Source organism: Neocloeon triangulifer, unplaced genomic scaffold, assembly GCF_031216515.1.
Source record: "Neocloeon triangulifer isolate White Clay Creek 2 clone unplaced genomic scaffold, ASM3121651v1 ptg000004l, whole genome shotgun sequence".
Classification (NCBI taxonomy): domain Eukaryota; kingdom Metazoa; phylum Arthropoda; class Insecta; order Ephemeroptera; family Baetidae; genus Neocloeon; species Neocloeon triangulifer.
Genome location: NW_026775547.1, coordinates 3,901,075 through 3,926,195, shown reverse-complemented (window position 1 = coordinate 3,926,195; position 25,121 = coordinate 3,901,075). Strand labels below are relative to the sequence as shown.

The 25,121-nt window shown below is 35.6% G+C and overlaps 1 protein-coding gene across 1 annotated transcript in view; it reads right to left on the bottom strand.

Annotated features, from left to right (window-relative positions):
- Nucleotides 1–22,741, bottom strand: part of LOC132193502 (uncharacterized) — a 40,813-nt gene extending 18,072 nt beyond the window's left edge. The window contains exons 1-2 of the mRNA XM_059614217.1: nt 22,632–22,741; nt 3,668–3,786 (exon numbers count right to left, since the gene is read on the bottom strand). Of these exons, the coding sequence (XP_059470200.1) occupies nt 3,668–3,779 (112 nt within the window). The 5' untranslated portion in view covers nt 3,780–3,786; nt 22,632–22,741. The remainder of the gene's footprint in view (nt 1–3,667; nt 3,787–22,631) is intronic.
- Nucleotides 22,742–25,121: the final 2,380 nt, after the last annotated feature.

Below are 25,121 nucleotides of genomic sequence, written 5' to 3'. Positions count from 1 at the left end.
TTTATTTTAAAGCTGAAATATTATGTTTTGGTAAAATAGAATTTTCATCAATCAAGCAAAATATATTTAAAACAGCTTGATTTAAAAATATTTTAAAATGAAACATATATTCAAAGGTAAAACATTTATATGATTAAAAATAAGCTTAATTACACGAAAAGAAATAAAATTTAATATAGTGCTGTAGAAAATAAGTAACTTAAAAATAGTCTATTACTCCTATAACATGAAGTTAATAGAACAATATTGAAACCTTTATTGCAGAAATTTCAAAGGGGTTAAATATTTAGGCAAAATTTAATGCAAAATCTGAAAATCCATTAATTGGTTGACTAAATTTTAAAATTTCTTGAAACATTTTCAAAATTTATTAACTTGCCTTCAAATCTTGGTGGTGAAATATGCGTTCATTTTCAACTTTAATCAAACCTTTGCCGGCCCGGCTGCAATTAGAGCGACCGCAATTTTACGATTAAAAGCCAAATTGGTGCTTTTAGCAAGCTCTCTCGTTCTAATGAATACACACGGCGGCAGCAACTGGTGCAGAGTGAAATATTCAGGAGCATGCTGGGATGTAACGAAACGATTCCCCTGCGAGTGGCAAAGGCGGCAAAATCTGTCTGGCATCGTTCGCTTTATTTCACTGTTTGCGCCGATCTTGGGGCCTCGGCTGCTGGATTATAATTCAATTTCGGGTCGGCTTTTATTAGAAATGCTCTCAGCCACTTTCAGCTTCAGGCCTACCTCAGGTGCGCTTCGTGGAAATACTCAATGAAATTTTAATGATGTTTGCCGTGCATAATTCTCTCTGTTGCTTCCGTAAGCCTGCATTGGTAATTAAAAGTAAAGAAAAAATTTAATATATTTAAAAAAAGTCATCTGCAAAAGGAGTCCTAAATTTCTAACTATTTCAAAGAAAAAATAAATAAATTGATGGATAAAATATTTTTTGTTTGATTTGGAAAAACAGTCTGAATTTTATCTGAAAATATGGTCAAGGGTCTTATTGAGAAAATAGGAACTTGTATGTATAGAACTCCTCAAGAAACAGATAAATTTATTTCCTTTAGGAAACAAATGTTGATATAAAGTGCTATGGGAATCATTAAAATTGTAAGTATACAACTGTGATCTATTACACACTATGAAATCAATATACCTTGTTGAGTTTTATCAATAAGAAGTCGCTGCGAACAAAGTTGACAGGCTCTCCTTTGTCAAACGCCTTCTCCCGTCCCACTTTTTATATGATGAAGCATGACAGCTCTTTACTTAACTAGTTCAATACCACTCTCTCGTCCCCTATTTTATTTTCTCCGAGAGCAGCCTTTTCACGCAAAGGCTTTTCTCCTTTATAATTAACTGAAGTGGCAAATTTGACGTGAAATATTGCGAGCTATCGACGTCGTAATGTGAGCAAAAATTTATTACGGCTTTCATCTTTAAGATGACAAGGCCAAATTGAGACCCTGGATAGATGAAGAGAGAGAAAGAGAGCGACTTAAAGAGATAACGATGGTGCCGCCGGAGGGGTGGTGCACCATTAAAGGAGAAATTGTCATGATCATTTTATGATTCAGGCAGTTAAATTTGTCGCAATGTGTTTGGGATTTATTTGTGAGCAGTTTTTTAACCAGTTTCTTCAATTAAAAATGGAAAAGTTCTTTAATTCTTTGGTCAACTGCATTCTGATTTGAAATTGCTATGGATATTTACTTTTTTTTCACTCTCATTGCTAATTTTTTTTAAGAACTGATGCAGGAATCTCTTTTGCTTGTTGGTTTAGTTAACTTTTCAATTATAAACAATGGTATAAACAAGCAATGCATCAAAATTGCATTGATACTTATTTATATCATCATTCATCAAGAATTATAAATTCACCCTGACTTTAATGTTTGCGTATAAGAATGAGTTATTTTTATTAATATTTTTGTCATAGATTTGAGTAAAGGGGACGTTCTTGGAATTGTAAATTAAGAAAAGGGACTGGTCCTTGTTTGAAAAAATTATATAAAATTAAACCGTTTGCTGACTAAATAAAGAATATTTTAATGAGGACATAGTCCGTTTTATTCATTTCATTATCACCAATGCTTTTTTGTAATAAATTTAAATAGATTCCTTCCGAATAATGCAAAACTCGTCACTTTCCCGCCATTATCACGGTTCTTGGAAAATTGCAAAATAAAAAAAAAGAAATTATTGTGTCAAAAAAGTCAAGAAGAGCATTCAACTGGAACTCACAATTGAAATTTAAAAGTTTGAACAAATATGGTACAATTCTTTCCAAGAAAATGCAACCCACGCTTTTCAAGCGTGAAAAGTGTTGTTCAAAAGCGCGAAAAATTAGGCACAAAGTCAAATATTTGTCTGCTCCGGCAATCAGTTTGCGTAACAAAGCTCAAACTAAGTAGCTCAAAGTTTAGCGATTCAGTCGGAGGTCTTAAAAGCTGCCGGGGGGTGCTAAAGTAAGTAAGCCCCGGAGAACCACTTGACTCGGACCCTCCAGAATTCACCGAAGGCAAGTCGGCTGGAAGTGGAGAGCAGGTGGTGTGCAGCCCCTTAAAATATTCATCGGGAACAAAGGCGCCGAGAGTGACAAATCAAATCAATCGTGACGGAGGCGCAGTCGACTGAAATTAAGCCTGGAACGCATCTGGCTCGCTTTATTGACTCTGATTGATTGATTAATCGGGCGTGCACTGAAAGAGAGAAAGAGATCGTGATTGATTCCATCCGCTGCAGGCCGCCGTTTTTGCTGGCGGGCGAAATGCATCGCTTTTTGCTCAGCCAACTTTGAACAGATCAAAAGCAGATCGCTCAGCGCAATTTGTGCAACGTGATTGGGACTTTGATGAGCAGAGGGAGGCGATTCTGTAAATTGCGCACCGCAAAATTAAAAGCTTTTACCGGTGGAATTTGAATTCAAATTATTTACATCAGAGTTGATTAATCTGTGCACAGGTGCGGAAAACGCTTCTTGCAAACAGTTGCGAATTTTAAATTAAAATTTTTATTCATGTTATGCAAAAATTGATCTCATATTTTAATTTTTTAAATGTAAAAATAAATTCAGCATTTTTAATGAATTATTTCAAATTCTAAATTTTAGGCTTTAAATTTGCCGTTTCTGTTCACAAATCATTAAAATTTAATATGAATTTTTGTTGAAATGTTCTAAAATTAGCTTCACTGAAAGCTTGAGAACTAAAACTAAAAAAATTTAGATTATTTATTTGAAATATTAACCAGATTATTATATGATTTGATCATTCAAGTATTCCTAGAAATGAGGTTTTAAGTTTTAATGATACAGTTTGCATTTTTTTTTTCAGTACGCAGTGATTTTGCTTGTTCTGCATTTTCCAACGCTTGAATATATATTATTCCAATTATTTTCTCGTATTTTTGCTCAGCTATTTGACGACCTTTAAAAAACGCAATTCTTTTAACTCAGGTGTTATGTTTTAAAATTTGCCAAGCATACATGTTCACGAAGCATCTACTTAGAAAGTTAACGACTCTCTATTGTCTTGCTAAAATCAATCAGCGTCTTTTGTTCTCCGTCAAAACCGCCAGAAGCAGCACATTTTTGCTGGAGAACAATGCAAGAGCGCCTCTTAAAAATAACTAGGTCGATATAAAGCACTGTTGACCCACTCACCTCTCGAGCCGTTGGTATTTTTGGCCTCAGACAGGGCGGCCACGAGGAGCAGACTGACGAGCGTGGCCACGGCCAGCAGGACAGCCACTTGGCCTGCTCCCTCCGTCCTCATCGCTTCTCTGTGAAACAAACACAAGGCATTCCAATTAAGGGTGTGCGTAAAACAAGCAAGGAGACGAGACGAGGCGAGACACGCACGAAACATTCCTGCCCGCCCGGTTGCATAACTTTGCTCCGGGGATTACGTTGCGCGTCAGTTTGTTTTCCGATGCACGAACAAAGTGGCAGCCGAAGACCAACTTCAGCATTGGCAAGATCTGACAAGTGCCAAACTCGGAACGCCCTTCGGCGCTGCCTTGGAATGTGAAAGGGCCAAACTTTCCGAGAGAGAACGAACACCATTTGCACTTCAAGACAAATCGATCAAGCTTTTAACTTTTGAGAGTGCTATACTTGCTTTGTTATCTTTGGATCAAAACTTTTTTTAATTGCAATCCAATCGGGGAAAAAAGCAGTTTACGTTGTTCGAAACTGGCAGACTTTCCTTTTTTATTGGAAAAGATAATATTTTAAATGTTTCTACTTGTAAAATACGTTCCTTTACGTTAGTATTATTAAACTCTCGATGGCAAATTAACTTTTGTTTGGATAGTATCCAATAAATGCGCATTGCAATTGTACTTATTGACATTGACGTTATGCTTGAAGTTTGAAATTCACGATTTGTGACAATTTTATAAAAAGAAAGTAAAAAAATTTATTATTTTTTTAATTCTCTGATATTTTGCGTACAAAAGATTGTTCATTGTGCGTATAATATTTGCGCTTTCACTCTGATTGCTTGATGAGGTTATTTTGTACCTTCTTTTAATCACTTTTAATGTAGATAAAATAATAATAATAAACTTAACTGAACCCCAGTAATTTCTAATATTACAAGTTTAAAAAATCCCCAAATTGAAGTTACGATGAATTGTATTTCAAAGTTAAATTTATCATACTTTCCTTAAAACAGGTCAAAATAAAAAGATTCAAAATTTAACCGTTAGAAAAATATACCAGAAATTTTTCAACCGCTGCGATAATTAACTTAACTGATTTGAAAATGTAATTGAAACAAATTGAGGATCAATACTTTCTGGTTCAGTTTCTATCTTTCATGCTTTTTGTTAAAAACACTTGATTTTATGCTAAACATAAATTTCTTCCTCAAATAAAATATTATTTGTTAAATTCATTATTTAAAAAATTAATTGTTAAGAAGAGATCATTATAATTGGTATCGTAGGAATCAACTCTCATTTTAAAGCTCTTATTGATAGAAAAATACAAAGCCTCAACATTTGATTATGAAATTAAAAACTTTAAAAAGTACCAAAAGTGACGTAACTCAATTTACTCCATTTCCGATCTACCGATTAACATTCATAACAATACGTATAACATGTTCATCAATATTGAACACGTATGACCGTCCACGGACTGTTTTATTTCTGGTTCACAAAACAGCATTTCCAGCAATCAGCGCAAAATTTACATGACCATCCCATCAATCAACTGGTCAAACACGGGTCTTCCCTGTGCGTACAACACGCCCTTTTAACGTGATTAAAAAACTCTTTCGAGTGCACTCCGGACAGAGGAAACTTTTGTTCATAAAATTCCCATCGAGCAGCCAGTTGAAGTTATTGTGTAACTTTCCACCAACTCCCCGTTGGGATCGATCGACTTTTTATCACTGCAAAGCATCAGGTGTAGGCGGGAATGAATCACCTCGCCATTTATCCGAGCCGCTAAGCAAATAAAGTGGCTCAAGGGCCGCCGTTTTCGTTCAGTGGAAACTACCTGTGCTTGTGTGTGTGTTTTGTGCTTCATTGCGGGGCGGCCTCTCTATCAAATTGGATTGTGAAAGGGGAGAAGAGGAAGCTTTCGGGCTCAACCGAGGCCTCCGGGGAGACGGCACATTATGCTTTTATGCCACGGGATTATTAATCCCCGGCAGGGATTTTATTTTGCAAAAAAGTATCAACGCGAACCTCATCAAATTTATTATCCTCGTAAAAGCGGTGTATAAAAATGTGAACGCGCAAAAAGGCAGCCATGGGGCTTGATGACTTTAATGTATCGGTTATTCTAATGGAATCGCAGTGGCTAAATTTACAACGATCCCAAGAGAGAAATGTGCAAATCGTGAAAAACTAAATTTTAAGTAACATATCTAGCGATTGACACACAGTAATTTATTGCTAGCAAGTAGAGCTCATGTGAATGAATGAAGGTAAAAGACCCCAGAAGGAAATTTAATTTTGATTGTGAGTGGTTTAAAAATATAATTGTTTAAAGAAAAACACGAATTTCAATTTAAATGAAATAATAAAGAATCCTATGTTCAAATAAAAATTCAATAAATAAAGAGAAAAATTGATGTTTTTCCCCATGAAAAGGAATTATTTTAAACTATACCTAAACTACAATCAGCGCTGATTTTACTCTGGAGTTATTTACTATTAACAAAAAAGACACTCTTTTTGTTCATCAGTCATAGCTGATCGTGAGATGAGGAATTTAAAATTGGCGTTCAATAGAAAGTTTTAGGGCAAAAATTTCATATTTTTAATGTATTTGAATTTTCTGGTAATGAATTTCAATTTTACTCTTTAAAATGGAGAAATAGTAAAATTCTTGCTATTTCACATTTGAAAAAGGTGGATAGAGATTATTTTTGAGGTTAATTGCCAGAAAAGGTTTTTGCACTATGTGTGTGTGTGTTTTTTTTTAACTTTTGCGTTTTCAATTTATTTTTTTTATTATATTTAAATCCATTTTCATGAGCTTTTTCGTGTCAAGACGCGTTTTAAAACCGTGAAAAGTAGCATTTTACACATAAAACAGTCGATTAGAGCCGTTCTTGAGAAAGCTCTAGAAGCAAATAATTCCAATTAATCGAATGACCTTTGCTCTCCTATTGTTGATGCACGCAACAATGACGTTTCCAATTGGCGACAGATTGGAAAGAAATGTCGAGTGCGCTTGCCTTTGTGCCGCGAGAGAGAGAGAAGCGTTTTTCCGAGCACTTATCCGCCCTGCGCAAACTTTCTAACACACTCGCCGCCATAATCTCCGGCGAGTTTTCCTTCGGAAGGCGCGCGCGATTTTCGCCCCTTGGCGGAAAAATTAAGTCTCTCGAGCGAGCGAGAAAAACGCCTTGATGCGCGTCGAGAGTGTTAATGAAGGCGGCTCATCCATCGATTCTGGATGCTCATCAGCCCGAGGGCGCGCAAAAAATCACTCGACGAGCCACACACCCGCGCCCTAATGAGCGTTGAGGAAAATTCGGCGACATTAATACCAGGCGCGGAAGCGTTTTCCTTCACTCGACGCGCCACTTGATATGCGCGTCTGCGGGGGATTAATTATTCCTGCGGGTGCCGCCTCTCGTCTTATTTGAATAAACACGAAATCGCGTCGACGCCCGCAATATCTGGTCTTTAGTCAAAGCTGCCGCCGCTCGATTTGCATTTGATTTCTCCGCCTATGTTCTTATATTAATTAATTCCAGTCTGAGACGGCTGAACTTTCTTTTTGTTTAATTTCGATAGGAGAGAGAGAAACGCTCTGCTTTGGGCGATTTGATTTCATTAAGAGCGAAATTCAAAGGTGTCAAAAAGTTTTAACAGATTTCGAGCGTGACAACTGCAGACGTGCTCGCGGCAAACGAAACTTCGCCGCTGTCAATTAAAACGATCGGAGAGAAAAGGGTTGTTGAACAGGACTCGTGGGGTTGTTGAAAATCTGTTTGGAGACGTGCGAGTTAAACAAGACTATATAATAATATAGTCAAAATTAAAAAGAAAAAAATACGGAAAACTTGTTTCTAGCGTATGCGAAAAAATTCTGTAAATTTTCAAGACAGGAAATAAAATATGTAAATTAATTAATAATGTTCTTTTAGCGAAACAGAATTTCAAAGAATGCCAGGAAATTCAAACAAATAAAATCACTTATACTCGAACACTCACGAGGTATGAGTTTTTCTCGCCCTTTTTGTAGCAGGAAAATTCCCGTATGAACGGCAGGCCAAAATTTGAAGACTCCTTCCTTGTGGCGAGTTTCACACTTTTCCTCTGAATTTGCGAACATCAACCTGCTTTAAATGCACTTTTGGCGGTTCTTGACGACTACAGCACAGTTAATCACTAAAAAATGAGCTCTTTCAAGACTCTAAGCAAGGTTTTTAATGAGATTTCTTTTGAAATTCATGAAAAAATGGCAAAAACGATGCTTCTGTTGACAAAAACCACAATCACTCCTACCAGCGCAAGTACATCTGAGGCCAGCACATGGTTTTTCCCACCAAATTAAACAGATGATTTGTAAAAGTCACGTGATTGATCAACCAATAGAGTTCGTTGTTTACCAAACCGGTGATTAATCACGACATAATTCGTGAAAAACGCATGTTTATATTTTCACATAGCCATTTCAACTCTAATTTTTTTAACAATTAACTTTTGAAAAGGTGAAAAAGTGATTTTTACGTGTTTTAAGTGTTGCGGATTGATTTCGTGTCATGATAAGTCGGCGGACGTTGCGGAAATCGAAGATAAAATGGCCAAAACTGGATTCCCTGGACCAGGACATCCGAGCTGGCGGCCGGCAGGGGTGAGTTTATGATATTTATTTTTCCCCGCGAGATTTTCATGCCCACAAAGAACGAGAAAAACCGAATCTCCGCGAGAGTGAAGAAACTAATTAAATCTGATCTTAGTTAGAATTATAGTCAAACAGTCAAAATTGAAATTCTGCAAATAATATTAGAAATGTCCTAAATAATTTTTATAAACTTGATATGAAATTAATAAAAAAATTCGAAATAATAATTTAAAATCATGATAAATAAAAATTATAAAAAATTTAATAGAGCTAAAGCCTAGGGCGCCCATAGGCTTACTTGTTAATTTTGGTAAATAAAATTTCGTTATAGCTAGTAGTGATCATTATCTAACTTTTTCTCTGTACAATAAGGTTTATTTTATTTTCATTTTTTACACAACTTCATCAATAATAATTGCGAATGAATAATCAAGTAATCAATAAAATAAATAAACATGCTGCTGCTGAAACAATTTTCAGCTCCAGTTACTAACGTTTACATTCATATTCGATGCAGTTCGTACCCTTGTAATTAATTCTTTGTACAAATACTGACAATGAGAATTGATTTTAAATCAAACTCTATTTTTGTTATCTGTAATTAAAACTGGTGCCTGTTGTTGATTATCTCGATACAGCACGTGTCACTCGTTAGAGCGCGTCCGTGGAGAGCAAACAACACACCCGTCATGGTATTTCATAATATTAGGAGTGCAGACGAGCGTGATTTCGACATTGTTCCATAAAAGCGGCGGTGTTCTTCGCAAAACGTGCTTGTTCGGCGACAACTGTTGCCCCGATGGCGCGTCAGTTTGCGCCGAGATATATCATTTTGGGCTCATTTCACTGACGCATGTCCGGCCCGATTGTTCCCGGCAAAGCTTCCTGTCGGTGAAAACTGGCAATTTCCTCCAATGAACTGCACTGTGACTGTTCTCAGAGGGTATTAAAATCTGAAATATTTTTCTTAAATTCCGATTCACAATCACAGTACAAAGATGATGATATTTTTGGGTATTTAAAAAAAAAATACTTAACCAAAACTGAGTTTTTTAAAAGACTTCTTCAGTAATAGTTTTTATTCTTGGATTTGAAATGCCACAAAATTTAATGATCGAAGGAATCGCAATCACAATATTCTAAATTTTAAGGGTAGAAAAAGGGGTTCAGCTAACAATAAGGCTAACTTTTTCGCACCAAAAGTATTTAAATTTAAACTTTGTTTTATTGTTTTTTTTGGTTGTCCAAAAAATCTAATTCTAGACATTAAGATCGACACTTCCCTCAAAGGTTCAAATGCTACTGTAGGGTAAAGTAAACCTTGGAGGAATTCCTGTATGATATCCGCATATTATTTAAGATATGAAATTTAATGATCATTCGTATTCGACAATACAAAAAAGTTAACAGTGAGATTCCTCCAAGTAAGGATATTTCATTAAATCATTGAGTACAATCTGGGACTAATAATTGATAAAATCCCATTAGAAATATTATTATCATTATTTGACATATAAATAAGTCAACTAAAAGCATAAACATAAATCAATTTTTCCCCTGCATGATCGTTATAAAATTATTTAATTTCTCATATATTACTGTGTTTATTGATACAAAAAATTACTATCTGTAGAAACCCAAATTTTATTTTATCCTTTATGCACAGGATTAATTAATCTCGGCTACAATAGTTAGCAGAGCTTTTGGATGGCCCTAAAAATATTTCCACCGTGTCATCTGCATTCGTGTTCGTCGGTTGTCGAACTGGATTTTCCATTTGTACGGAGGAGCAATTTCTCTACTCAGAGCAGGGCTCATCTATAAGCCAATAATTGGGTGCCATAAAAGACTGTGCCAGGCGTAAAAATAAATTGATTATCGGCTGGCACGTCCTCGATGGGGAAATAGCGTGACCAAAGCGTAAATGCTGGCGCCGCTTCTCTCACTGAGCATTCGGACGGAGTTGTAAAAAAATCGAAATCTTTTATGACGCACACATATATCACGATGTTTGCATGAATAATGCGTCCGCACAAGGAGCTAATCCGTCAAGATGAAAAGCTGACGTGCACGCCTGTATTTGTGAGACTCGTGCTGATCGATGCGCGGCCTTATCAAAGAGAGCGGAAATATGCATTTCAAATTTCTCCTCAATATGTCAAATGCAGCAGCCAGGCAGCAACGTTTATTGATTTGTCAGTTGAGCTTTTCTTAAAAAAAATAGCCTTTTGGCTTCTGAATGAAACGTTTTCTATTATTTAATCTCAAATGTATTTATTATTTATTTATAAAAGCTATTGTTGAATGAATTTTTTAAAATCTCTTTGAAAAACACATAAACCTTCATATTTGCTTGTAAATAATGTTTCCCCCCCTGATATTTACGTCACAATTTTTTTCCAAAAACAACTTTGACCTTTTAATATTAAATATCAACGTGCACGTCAGCTGGACGGTGTCAAAATGAGGGGCAAGAGCGAATCACGCGACTGATTTCGGGTGACGATAAACTTATTTAAGGACTGTGGCACGAGAGAATTATTGATCTGCCTTTTGAAAACGCTGACTTCATTTGTATTGAATTCTAAAAATAATATGCAGCGGTAAAGTTTCAGCAAAATTGTTGCTATTGGTGTCTTTATTTCCAACATTTATAATTTTTTATTGGATTGTAAACAATGTTGACTCATGAAAAACAATACTAATAATTGTTTAGTATCAAAAATTAACTGCTCAATTTTTATTAACAAACAAATAAGTAAAAACTAATGGGGGAGATTCAATAGACATAGCTCTCCCGGGATAAAAGATATCCCGAGATATATCCAAAGGGATAAAATTTAGACCACTGTCCCCGGTTAAATATTTTTTGTCCCGCCTTAAATTTTTTCTCCCCAAGTCATTGGGGGATATCTTTTCTTGGCCCCCTCTACGGGATAAATATTTAACCCGCGCTAAAATGAAATGAGCTGGTAAATAAAAGGTCGTCAACATGCTCGAAAACTTTTTTACATTTTGGCCAATTGCAAATTAAGCAATTTCAGGTGCTCATATGTTCACCTGATATGAGGTGCTCATTTTAGGTGCTCATAGGTTCACCTGATATGAGGTGCTCATTTTAGGTGCTCATATGTTCACCTGATATGAGGTGCTCATTTTAGGTGCTCATAGGTTCACCTGATATGAGGTGCTCATTTTAGGTGCTCATAGGTTCACCTGATATGAGGTGCTCATTTTAGGTGCTCATATGTTCACCTGATATGAGGTGCTCATTTTAGGTGCTCATAGGTTCACCTGATATGAGGTGCTCATTTTAGGTGCTCATATGTTCACCTGATATGAGGTGCTCATTTTAGGTGCTCATAGGTTCACCTGATATGAGGTGCTCATTTTGGGTGCTCATAGGTTCACCTGATATGAGGTGCTCATTTTGGGTGCTCATAGGTTCACCTGATATGAGGTGCTCATTTTAGGTGCTCATAGGTTCACCTGATATGAGGTGCTCATTTTAGGTGCTCATATGTTCACCTGATATGAGGTGCTCATTTTAGGTGCTCATAGGTTCACCTGATATGAGGTGCTCATTTTAGCTGCTCATATGTTCACCTGATATGAGGTGCTCATTTTAGGTGCTCATATGTTCACCTGATATGAGGTGCTCATTTTAGGTGCTCATATGTGCACCTGATATGAGGTGCTCATTTTAGGTGCTCATATGTTCACCTGATATGAGGTGCTCATTTTAGGTGCTCATATGTTCACCTGATATGAGGTGCTCATTTTAGGTGCTCATATGTTCACCTGATATGAGGTGCTCATTTTAGGTGCTCATATGTGCACCTGATATGAGGTGCTCATTTTAGGTGCTCATATGTTCACCTGATATGAGGTGCTCATTTTAGGTGCTCATATGTTCACCTGATATGAGGTGCTCATTTTAGGTGCTCATATGTGCACCTGATATGAGGTGCTCATTTTAGGTGCTCATATGTTCACCTGATATGAGGTGCTCATTTTAGGTGCTCATATGTTCACCTGATATGAGGTGCTCATTTTAGGTGCTCATATGTTCACCTGATATGAGGTGCTCATTTTAGGTGCTCATATGTTCACCTGATATGAGGTGCTCATTTTAGGTGCTCATATGTTCACCTGATATGAGGTGCTCATTTTAGGTGCTCATATGTTCACCTGATTTGAGGTGCTCATTTTAGGTGCTCATATGTGCACCTGATATGAGGTGCTCATATGTGCACCTGATATGAGGTGCTCATTTTAGGTGCTCATATGAGCAGCTCATATGAGCAGCTCAATTTAGGTGCTCATATGAGCACCTCAAATGAGTCGTTTTGTAGTGAATTTGTAGTCATCTTGGAGTCGTTTTGTAGTCAAATTGGAGTCGTTTTCGACTCTCATACGACTCCCAAAATGCGCTAAAACACGCAATGCTCGTTCACCCTTCATATTTATATACCACCTTGCTTAAACATCCCAACAATTTTACCATCAATAAGCCGTCAACTATTTCAACTGTTGAACCACCTGACCTTGCTATCAATTTTGAATCAAAAAGGTCAGCCGCTAGTAATAAAAAATTAAATACAGTCAAAAATTTTCTTGACATTGGCTGAGCCGAGTGTTCATTGCAGATGCACTTTTGACAGCCGGCAGCCGTAGCCAGCCACTGGTTCCTGGTTCAATACTTGATTTGATAGCAATAAGAAAAAGATTTATTTGCCCAAATTAACTTTGACGAAAAGGTATTTAAATATTTGGGAAACACCTAAGATGAAAGAAAAGCAAATTCTTTTTACTTCTACTTTTTCACGTTCACTAATTTTTTTCCTTTTTATTTGTTAAGTGTAATTAAAAAAAATTGGCGAATTTAATTTATCTACAAATAAAAAAAATAGCTTGAGAATTTTAATTTTTAAGCGTTGAGAAATTTGATATTTTATGTGCACAAAATTTGAAAAGAAAAAAATCCTTGCATAATTTCGCTTTGATGAAGAGGTCTTTAGAAATTTCTGAGCAAAATAAATAAGCAATTTTAAATTAAGTTCGATACAGAATTTTGTGTTACCTTTGGATTTCAATTTTGCCCTCATTTTCATGATCCTCACAAAATTTTGATTTGAAAAAGTTTTTTATTCATTGCAATTGGCCAAAATCTAAAAAGTTTGCGAGCATGTTGACGACCTTTTATTTACCAGCTCATTTGATTTTAGCGCGGGTTAAATATTTATCCCGTAGAGGGGGCCAAGAAAAGATACCCCCCAATGACTTGGGGAGAAAAAATTGAAGGAGGGACAAAAAATATTTAACCTGGGACAGTGGTCTAAATTTTATCCCTTTGGATATATCCCGGGATATCTTTTATCCCGGGAGAGCTAAGTCTATTGAATCTCCCCCATTGATTTCCTAATATCGAAGCATACCACGTAAAGGAGGGGAAAATATTTATGGCAATTTAAATATTTTTCAGTTCAAAATTACAGTTTAAAAAAAATACAGTAATATAATGAAAAAGATGAAAATGATGGTGATTATAATTTAAATTCGGTTTTGTGAGTTGTTTATTGTTTAAGAAAAAAGAAATATCCTGCTTAATTTTTCACGCCGAATTGTTAATTTAAACAAAAAATATTTTTTAAATGATTGATTATTGTGATAATTCTAATCAAAATTATTTCACAGCTCGATCAAAATTCGTTAATGTGACTTGTGAAAGACTATTAGCCTATTACAGCAAAAGTCCTCTTGATTTAGAATTCTCAAATCGTAGTAAAATCATTTTCAAATTTTGACAATGTTATTGATTTCGGTCTCGAATTTCATTTAAGCGGGAGATGGGCTCGAAAACTCAAGCATAAGCAACAGTCTGCCTTTTGCCTTCAAATAGCCTGTGTCATGCATTCAGTACAAATTCCACCTTACCTTGAAGTGGCAATATAGACCGATAGACACGGTTGGCTTAATTTCTAGTTAATTGCTTTATACTAGTTGACAAAGGACGCCCTAATTCGCCCCAGGTCTGCAAACAATCGTTCAAATATGCACCACTACCTTTGACACTGCAAGTGGCATACTTAATTAGGTGCATGGAGTGAGTCTAGCTGTCATTCTAGCTAGTTAGGCCAACGTACTTAGACGTGCACGCGAGAGTAATTTCAATAAGCACGACGGTGAAGCAGCACTTCAAAGAGCAAACTAGCGACTCTTGATTGAACCTGCGCTGTTCCGACGCAAAACAACTGCCGAGGAATTCGAGTTTGAAAAGACGAACCGTCACTCACAATCAGTGCAGATGTCAAACAAAGGCTTGAAAAGGAAAAAAATGTAATATCTCTTACAGGATATGAAAGCATACGCGACATAGAATCAAATAATAATTGCACTACATACTACAGTATTTTGAAACGCTCTTTCAACTCTCGTGCTATATTATGTAAAAGTCCTTATCCTTATGCAAAATGAACAAAAAGTAATTTACAAGATCATTTGAGAAGGAATTGTTTAATTCATGTATTAAATTTATACAATCTAGAGCTCAAGAAAATAAAATTAATTTTAACTAAAAATTAAATAGCAGTACATGGCACCATTTAAAAATTAAAATAAATTATTAAAATAATTATTAATTAAAGTTGAGAATTGACTTTTCTCGACCCAATGCAACTAGAGAATGGAATTACAAATTTAAAAACTTTTTCCATTTTAGATCCTTGCGACCGTTTTGACTATTCATGCAATCTCTTTTGAATATAATATTCCCTTTATTTTTCCACGTAAAACCTTGACTTAATTGTTGAATATTCATGAAAATCTTGAATATTAATGAATAATCAAGCTGCCAGCTTACGGAGCTGAGGTCTTGCAAATTGACGCAGAACAAGTTTAAGTGGTGCGTTGGCTGCGTCGCTCTTTATATTTTGTTATTTTTCGCCGGCAATGAATAATGACTTCATTTGGCCGGCCAAATTACTCGGAAGCTGCTCATTTTTATGGACCTTGGAGCTGCGCCGGACGAAGTTATGAATTTGATGAGATGGCCGTTGAAATTGCATTTCGCTGGCGAAAATTTGCATGATAATGAAGGAGGAAGGACTACTTGCATCTCCAGAATTTAATCTATCGTGAGAAAAGAGACGCTGGGGGTGGAAAAGATAATTTACATTTTTCCCGCCCATTTTTCCGCCCGGAGTTCATATTACTCGCTGAACTATTATTTTCCCGGACGGCGGAAAAAAGTGAGCAAAGTTTGCTGACGGGGAAAAGAATTAATCTCTGTCGTTGTATCATAATTCAGAGGAAAAACTGCGTTAGGTGCGAACTGTAAATAAACGAAAAACGCAATATAAAGCGTTGTTCGCGCAGCGGACCTTTTATCTCTCCCGTGTGCGTCGCGCTTTTTTTTATGCGCGGCAATGGAGCGGACACGTTTTTCGCGACAAGCAAGCGAGACAAAAAGTGCTCGTCCGGATTAAAGAGAATGAGAACCCAACACTGGCACACGCATTTTTCGTCCACTGTCTCGGCGGCACACACGCGCGAAAGAGCAATTTATTTGCCCTGTCGGCTCCATTTTTCATTTCAAAATTGGCTTTTGTTTGTTTGCTTTTCCATTTAAGCAGTGCGCGCACTGAAATGCTGCAGTTTATTTCGCACAAAAAGCGCTTTGCGTTGCTTTGTTTGTTTTAGAAATTTAGTTTTTTTCTTTTTCGGCTAAATTTTCTGCGGGAATCAATTATAATTAAATAATGCAGCGGACTTCAAATGAGAAAGTATAAACTTTGTTCAAATTTAAAAATATTCCTGCTACCGGTTTTAATACTTCTAAGACAAAATTTACAAAAAAATTATATCCTTGTCAAAATATGCTAATAATATAATTAAGGAATTATGAATTTAGTAAAAATTTGAGTATATTAATAATAATTAATTTGTATAATTTAATTGTCTTCAAATTTTTCTCTGTTTAGAGACGAACTTTAATTAATTTTTTTTTAAACATGAAAAAAAGTGGCATGTCTCACCATAATACCTTTTTATTAATAACTGTTTGTTGGAATGAGACTGGGACTATTCGTCATTTAAAAAATTTGCTATAATTTTTTTTATCAGTGTTTATTAATTAATTAAGCTCTGATGCAATACATTAAATAAGTTTTGAATGATTTTATTTAATAATGTATCACCCGGCATTTTTATTAAAATAATTTTCTTTTCCAGGCTAACACTGTTTATCATGAATTAGTTGTTTGAACTGTTGGAAAGTGAAATATCTTACAATTATTCCCTCTCTCTCTGCTTTAATTAAAACTGTATTAATTAGTTTCCTACAAAATAGAATCCTCTGCACCAACTTTTCTCTTTTGATAAACATGTTCTATATTCTCTGTCTTACGAAACTTTTCAACTTTGTGTGGATTTGACGGATAAACAATTAGTCTCAAGTATCTTTTGCTTCCTGGGTGTGAAATTGACCCCCACTTTCGACTTACAAAGGAGAAACTTTTGATTGGATCGGTTGCCCGTGCAATATTGATTAACCACACCGAGGTGGCGGAATCAAAAATGGATGAGCTCGCAGGTGTATTCACGCGCGACATTCCACACGCGAATTTAAACTCCCCCGTTCAAACTAAAACCAGCGGCTGCTGTCAGGGCCGATGTTATATTAATTAATTATCCGGCACGCACGCCGAGAGCCGATATTCCCAAAATCGGCGCCGCACCTGAGGGTGCGCGCAATATGTCATTAGGGAAGAAGTTGCTGAACTTGCTGCAACATCTGCTAATCACCGGCAATTAGGCCCAAGTTGCTCACTTGATTTATCGACGTAAGTTTGCGGCCGATGGAATTTTACTTTTTAAGCTCGGCGCGCCTTGAAAAAATTTAATTTTGCTCTCGTTCTTCATATTCGTATAATAAAATCCTTCATTCCGCAACTCTCCTCTCACCCTTTGAACTCACGGTCTGGAAAATTCTCCTCTTTTTCGCAGCGTTTTTAATTAAAGGAAGACTTCTTCTCATTTCACTCCGGGCTACGCTCGCATTGAGCGAGTTCAGGGAAATTTTAATTTAGAAATGTTTTTACCAGTTTTTGCAAGGAAAGACAGGAATTTGCTAACTTATTTGTGCCAGTTCTTCTCTCTATTCATTTCCAGTTTTAGCAAAATGTCATATTGCAGAGTATTGCAGAGAAACAATAGCCTTTCGTAAGATAATATTGAGGCACCTGATCAAGTTCTTTGATATTTCATTAATTAAAGCGCATATTGGAATACAGTGATACAATTCAATTATAAAAGCATATAAAATTTTGAATAAAATAAATTGATTGAAGCAAACTATTCCAGAAAAAAGGAGTGATTGATTAGGCGAAAAAAGGGTCAAATATCGAAATTTCCATACCTCATTATGACTATTTCCATAACTTATAGATACTAACTTTCATACTTCTTATTATTCAAAATTTTTACATAATCTGATCAAAATTTTGTTGTTGTTATCATCAATTTATAATCTTAATTTTCTTCTCATTAATCCACATTTATAAAAAAATTTAACAAAGGCTAGTTGATAATCAATAATATACAACAGCTTTTTAAATTAACAAAATTGTACAACAATTTTACTAAACTTGCTTGTAATTTGCCACTCTAATTATTTAATTCATATAAATTAAATAAAGTATACATAATTCTTCTTAAATCTCTACTTTCCAAACATTAATTACAATTAAATATTTTGTTTATAAAATTATTACAATAGTTGAACAAAATTTCACGATATAAGAAAAAGTGTTATTTCTTAAGGCAGCAGGGGTTATTATTAATCAAAACACAAATTTGATAATAACTAATAAGACAACATTATTTACACCGTGAGTTTCTCCTGTGCGTGTGCAACAATAAAAACTTTGTTCCGGTTTTTCTTGCCGAAAGGGCGCGCAAACAAACACCGGTCCCAACTATTAATCCAATTTCCTCCGAAGTCGACGCAACAAATAGCCAAAGTCGGCGGCCACGGTGGCTGCGTCGGCAGAGCTGACAATGAAACACGCCGGGCGACACAATGGTCCGGACTGGAAACCTTCCTGCCGGGTGAGTTGGGCACAGTCAGCAGCTTAAGAAGAGACAATAGCGTGTCAACGACTCCGCCAACAAGTTCTCCCGTGTGCTCCTGAATTACAGCCATACCAAAGAGACGCGACAACAAAGTGTGCTCGCCCGAGGTGGTGCGAGTCGTCGCGGATAAAGTAGAACTGCGTGTTTGGATTCCCTCCTTTGTTTTACGACTTTCACGGTGGCAGTTTCAATTGTTTAGATTTTTGTTTCACAAACACACTGTTTTGTTTTTTAAAGTTACGATATCAAAGAGAAGTTATTTTTTATAATTTTGAATAGTGTTAAAAGTAAAAAGATATTAAAAAATTCAGTCCGCAGTAAAAGACTGGAAAACCAACATATTTGTCTATATAAACAAGTGGAAGGATATCAATCGGAGCATAATTTACTTTTTAAATTTTATATTTAACTATTTGAGAAAAAATGACATATTTAAGTGATTGCTTCTGAAATAAGTCAGCGTTAGGATTTACAAATTTTAAGATTATTTAAGGAAGAAAGAATGTAATTTTTAATGTTTCAATTTTTCTTGCTTTGCTGATGAATGAAAAAAAATTTCCTCAATGAGAAAAAGCCAACTTTTCATTTTAATTAACTAAATTAATTTGGAAGCAAATTTTATTTTCCAATTTTTTTCTAAGTAAACTTCATTATGTTTTGAATTATGATGTGCTTATCAAGGTAATAAGTAAAATTAATGGGCTGATTTTTTCAGCACTTTGTGACGCGTGTACTTTGTGGTCGAAATTTCGCCACTGTGCAACGGGAACACACCGCACCTTTTTTGAGCCCTGTGGGTAGCAAGAGGTAAGGCGAGTGTGTGGTGGCCGGATGGTGTGTTGGTGTGTGCACTCGCGTGCCCCAATTATGAATTCCCAGCGAGGGAAATGCCCGCAAAAAGTCGAGAACGCGAGACGTTTTCTTGCTCTCGAGTGCGGGTGAAAGTTGGAAGCGGGACCTCAACTCGGCGCTTCCTGCAGCACGACTTTTTGCCCCCCGCGCGACTCCCAGCAGCAGGAAACGCCAGGGTTGAGGAGTTGTTAAGAGTTTAAGACGGTTTTAGGGTCAAATCGTCAGCTCCCCTGTCCCCAGCAGAGTTGATCTTTTGCACTTGCAGGTGTTGAAGAAGTTAAAAGAAACTTTCAAATATGCCATTAAAATTGAAATAACGTCACTCAGAGGTTACTTGTGACAAATTTATTTTAACTTTTAACGCATTTAATAATTTGTCTTGATAAAAAATGAATATAAATTTTTTTCCAAATAATTGAAACAAAAATCATTTTAACCCTCGCCAAATTTTATGAAAACAATGTGAAACAAAATTATTTCTCAAGCACTGCATGAACGTCTCCTTTTTATCACTTTTCTTACTTTTATTGCTTTTCTCTATAGAAACTTAACTTTTCACAATAAAGATCTAACTCACTTTGCTACTAATAAACTTGGTGTTTAAGCATTTATTGTATTTGTTCCATGATCCATGATAACAGAAGTCAAACAAAAAGGTTGCAATTGAAATTTTTTCAGTTTAATTAGGTCATGTAAGTGGACGAATAAATTTAATAATAGTGTTTTTTTTTTTAATATTTTCAAATATTTTACAATAAACAAAAAATAAACATTAAAAATAAAAGTTAATAATAACAATAAATATAGAAAATTACTCAAATTAAATAAAAACTTATACTATGTAAAATTTTTGTCAGCAGTTTAATTAAAAAACCGTATTTTATAACTTATTAAAAATAAAATACGTTTTATGTTGTCTCTTGGTGTTTTTTAAAAATTCACCTTCAACCAATGAATAAAAACAACTCAATTTCATCGAATTTCTGTAATGGAATAATATTATCCTCTCCGAATATAAAATGCCTTAGCTGGCAAAAGATATTTCACAGGAAGAGCATGCAAGATTATCAGATTCCCAATATATGCTGCGTTCGTGCAAACACACTTCCACTTCCAGGGCTGCTGTCACTTTCGATCAAACCCAGCGAAAAACCCGGCCCAAGAACAATATGTATGTGTGTAATGCGTTTTAGCTGGAGAGCCCGCAGCACTCACCTTTGGAGCATTATTTGCCGAGCGAACGAGAGATGTGTTTCTCCTCCACGGGGATCTGCGGCACTCAATTATGGGCTGCACCGAGCCGCTTTGAGCGAGAACAGTTTTGATAAGGTAAATACATAACGTAATCCGCCCCCGACGAGACCTGAAGGGCGAATGTGACACTTGCGGGTTCAAGATTAATTTAATAACGTGCTGCGGCGACGGCGCATAATGTGAACGGAGCGACGCGTGCAAACGAAATGAGATGAGATTACAGATTAGTGTAGAGCTAAATGAATCCAGCAGCCGGGGTTAATCGCGTCAGGGCCATTTCCAACAAGGGAAAACCTCATTTTTACACAGCAAAGTTTTTGCTGAGAGAGCAGAAAAATCTCTCAACAGAAAAGTAAAGGTTTGCTTTATGTTATCTAAAAATACTAAAAGAAAGGGTCTCTACAGTAATGATTTTGCTCTTGAATATGAAAAGGAACAAAAAATTTCATGAATGACATAAAAGTCGTGATTGAAAAATTCACACTCCATAGAGGTTAAAAAAGGGGCTAATTGAACGTTCATCTTTTTCAGCCAAAAGCATATGAACCTTTATGGACTTCTGTCTTGTTAGTTTGAATTACTAAATTTGATTAATTAAAGCAAGATCCTTCTTGTGGACATTGAATCTTCCCTCAAAGTTCAAGAAAGGGTTTGGATGGAAATAGGAGAACCTTCAATGACCTATAGGGGTGCAAATTTTTTAATTTGATTTCAGTCACAAAAATTCTGCACTATATTTATGAAATTTAGAATTAAAATCATTCACCAAGCCAGTGTGAACAGTACTTTTACTCTGAAATAATATTGAACAAATATAAAACTAGATTTAAAAAAAGCAATACTATAAATAACTTCAGGTAATTCCCAAAGCAATTTCACAAAAATTGTTGGAACAGATTTCAGGGAGTGCTTAGCGTGTTCGCGCGCCTGCTGCATATATGCTTAGCAAACAGCTCAACAGATGTGTAAAGCCGGTTGCATAAGTATTCTTTCGCTTTTGATAATATTTATGGAAGAGGCGGTGTGCGGGATTAAATGCAGCAGAGATTGCGAGGGCACTCTACGCATTAAGTTTTCAACGAAAGGATTTTCTAAGAGCAGCTGTGAAGGAAAAAGACAGCCACACTCTTTAAGAGGGTATGAAATTAACGTCACCTGGTGTTTTTACCTAATGAAAAGTAAAGGATCAATGGAAAGCTTCATTTTAATCAATTTTAATGATAACAATATAATTTATTTTAACTAAACATATTCCAGAGTTATGAAACCTGTGACGGTTGGTAAATAGTATTTCATCTTTCTATGCCTTTGCGTCAGTTTGCGTCGAAGTTTTTATTTTATTGTCAGAAAATTTTTTGGAGTTGGAAAATATGTAGATATTTGGACCTTCAATCTCATATGAGGAAACTATTCTATTCTAGAACAAACAAGCTCCCTTTATCTCGCGGCCAATTTTTTTTTTGTATTTTTCAGTAACAATTATAATTTTAAAATTTTAAATAATATAGAAGGGAAAATTCACAGCAATGTCTTTAAAACAACTTGATATAAATTTATTGTTTAAACTCATACTCGGAAGTAATAAATTACAAAGATTTTAAACAGTTCTTTATAGAAAATTTAAAGGATTGAATTATCAAAATATCGTGGCAAAAATCGTTTTATGACGTTTTGAAATGCTTTAAACGATCGGGTGTAAATAATTGAGACTCACGAAAAAATGCGCCGTGAAAAATAGGAAAAATTTATGTTCCCTATTTCAGCAAAATGTTTTGTATTTGACAATGAGAAAAATGATAATTCATTAAATTATAATGTACAATTGAATACGCAAAATAAGATTGAAATAATTAAACAATTGTCTAGCGTCAAAGTTAAAAGATTAAAATCAGCTATGTATATGGCAGTTATGTATTTTGTTGACCAAAAAAGAGTATGCACTTTTTCCGTCAAGTAATCCCTGTCCTGCCAAGATTTTTCTCTGACTCGGCGGAAATCCCTTTGACAAACAGCGCCGAAATCGCAAATCTGCTTTCAGCCCAATCCAATGTATAATCTGACAGGCACTCACCTAAATGCCACGATTCGGCGGCGCCGCTTTGAACATGCCCTTGGTGTGGACGCGAAATCAAACAGCGCGACCTGCAGCGATGATCGCACCACGCAAACCACGAGGCCGGGAGAAAGCAGACTGCTGCGGGCCAAGCACCGAGCGACGCACCAACCCCTAGCTGGTCGCCCCACTCAGGCGCACTCTGCACTTTTCGGTGCACCCCCGCCGCCGCCGCCGCTTTTGCTGGAGCCGATCGGGGCATATTATCGCACCTACTCTCATTTCGGTGACACTCCCCGACCGACCGCTACTTCCTCTCTAGTGTAATAGCATCTTCTCAACAGAGTGCGTCCCCCGAATGAAAGCACACATGATTTTGACTGATGAGGGAAGAAAAAGCAAAACATATTAAGGAGTTCTTATCCGATCACTTTTCCTGGTAGTAATCCATATCTTTTATATGTACACTTTTAATGGCCATTGATGGGCTTCCTGGGGTCAGTCTAAGTAAATCTAAAGAGGCACTCCTTAATTTCTGTGCGCCATCAAAAATTAAAATGAAACCAAGTTAATATTTTGCTTTCATATTCATATTTATTTAAAAATAACAAAAAAAATTTAATAGCAAAAATTAATTGCGTTTAAAACCTAATCTTGTAGATGATACACAAGCATAATTATAGCACACCTTTCTTTAAGTAATTTTTGGCAAATTGAAATTAGAGTTTCTTATTTGTTACCGGGACATATATACACAAAATAATTTTCTAAAAATTTATTCATCTTACACTAACCTAGCCCATAAACCCTTTATTGAGGAAATTAATGTCCTTATATTAAAGACAAATATGACAGTACGAAAAAAAATCTAACGATAATTATGTAATATCTATTTATGGAAACAAGCAGCAAGACAACAGCCCATTCAAATATTATTTGTAATAATAAGCTGACGCGATGCTGGCGTTCAAGCAACAGTTTATTTATAAAAGATAATTTCTTAAACATTACTTGATTGATAGAATTCTTATTTTTCGTGCATATTTTCAATGACAATTTAAAAGTTATCTAATTAAATTGTGGAAAAAGGAATTAAATTTAATTATTAAAATAAAAATTTTATAAGTCAAAATTTATAAATATTTTGTAAATTTATTTTTTGTTAATAACTTTTAATAATGTATATTTCTTTAATATTGTTTAATATTATTTCAATCGTCAAGATTAACTCACAGTCTGGAAAATTAAAAACTGAAAATAAATATTTGTTGACACGAAATCTGCCCTACAAACAGCGTGTAAACCTAAATCTTCTTTTGCCCAATCCGTGAATTCAGCAAAACTCGCACTTGTTTCCACGAGTCAGCGGCCGCCGGTTTTGCTGATGCTCGATTGGGACATATTATCGCACCTCATTTCAGCGACACACGCACTTCTGCCCCCGGCTTGCCAGGCACACGCACGCCCTTACAGCCCTTAATTCCCGCTAGGGTAGTTTTCGTGGCGTTTATATATCACCGTTCTCGGGATGCTCCGGGGGACGATGCCAACCTCTTCTTCCTTTATAGTGTAATAGCATCCTCATCCAAAGACTAGTTCTCGGTTCACAGAGCGAAGGCAGAAAAGCAAGAGACCATTCAGTTTGAGTGAAGAGAAAATAATTTAGCTTTATAAATGAAATTTTTTAATAATACTCTTGCTTTTTCCTGGTAATATTATAGTAAATGATACGTGATAAACACTCATTAAAATTGCAATGACTCTTTTATTAGTGCATCTCTGAAGTTTATTCTTCTAAATGGCTTCACATAAAAAAATATCATACATAAATACAAATTTGCAACATTAACGCAATATTTTATTTTATGGAATCCCACATAATTATAATAAAAAAAAAATGAAACTTACATACAAAATTCTTTATTCAAATTTAGTTGAAAAATTAAATTCACAGGTGTACCACAAGGCTATCTCTGGCTCAAATCAAGATTCGTAATAAAAATTTTCAAAAATTATAAACGAAAACTACAAACATATGAAAGAAGACAACGCGTTAAATAAATCTGAAAAAGCTTTCTGGAAATATCAAGATATTTAATTAATTCAAACACATTCTTCAATGAAAAAAATTGGGAAAACCTTTAATATAATTATTTTTGTTACATGAAGAAAAAAAAACTAAAAAAGACTAATACGAATTATAGGAAAATTTGGTTTAGTTCATGATGCTAAAATATTTGACCAACTTTAATTAAGCACAGGCAAAATGTTGGACCATGGTTGTACCAGAGTTCACCAAAATTAGTATTGGTGAATGGGGAACACTGTTATAAGTACCAAAATCTAAATATTGATAATAATTCTGAGAAAGACACTGTGCAGGCGGCATTGATATTATTGCAGTTATAAAAGTATACATGCTGGTATCGAGCTGTTTTTTGCTGCCGCACCAAACTTCCATCGTCGGACCCATGGTCATCACATCTGATATTACAACGTGGTTGTCCA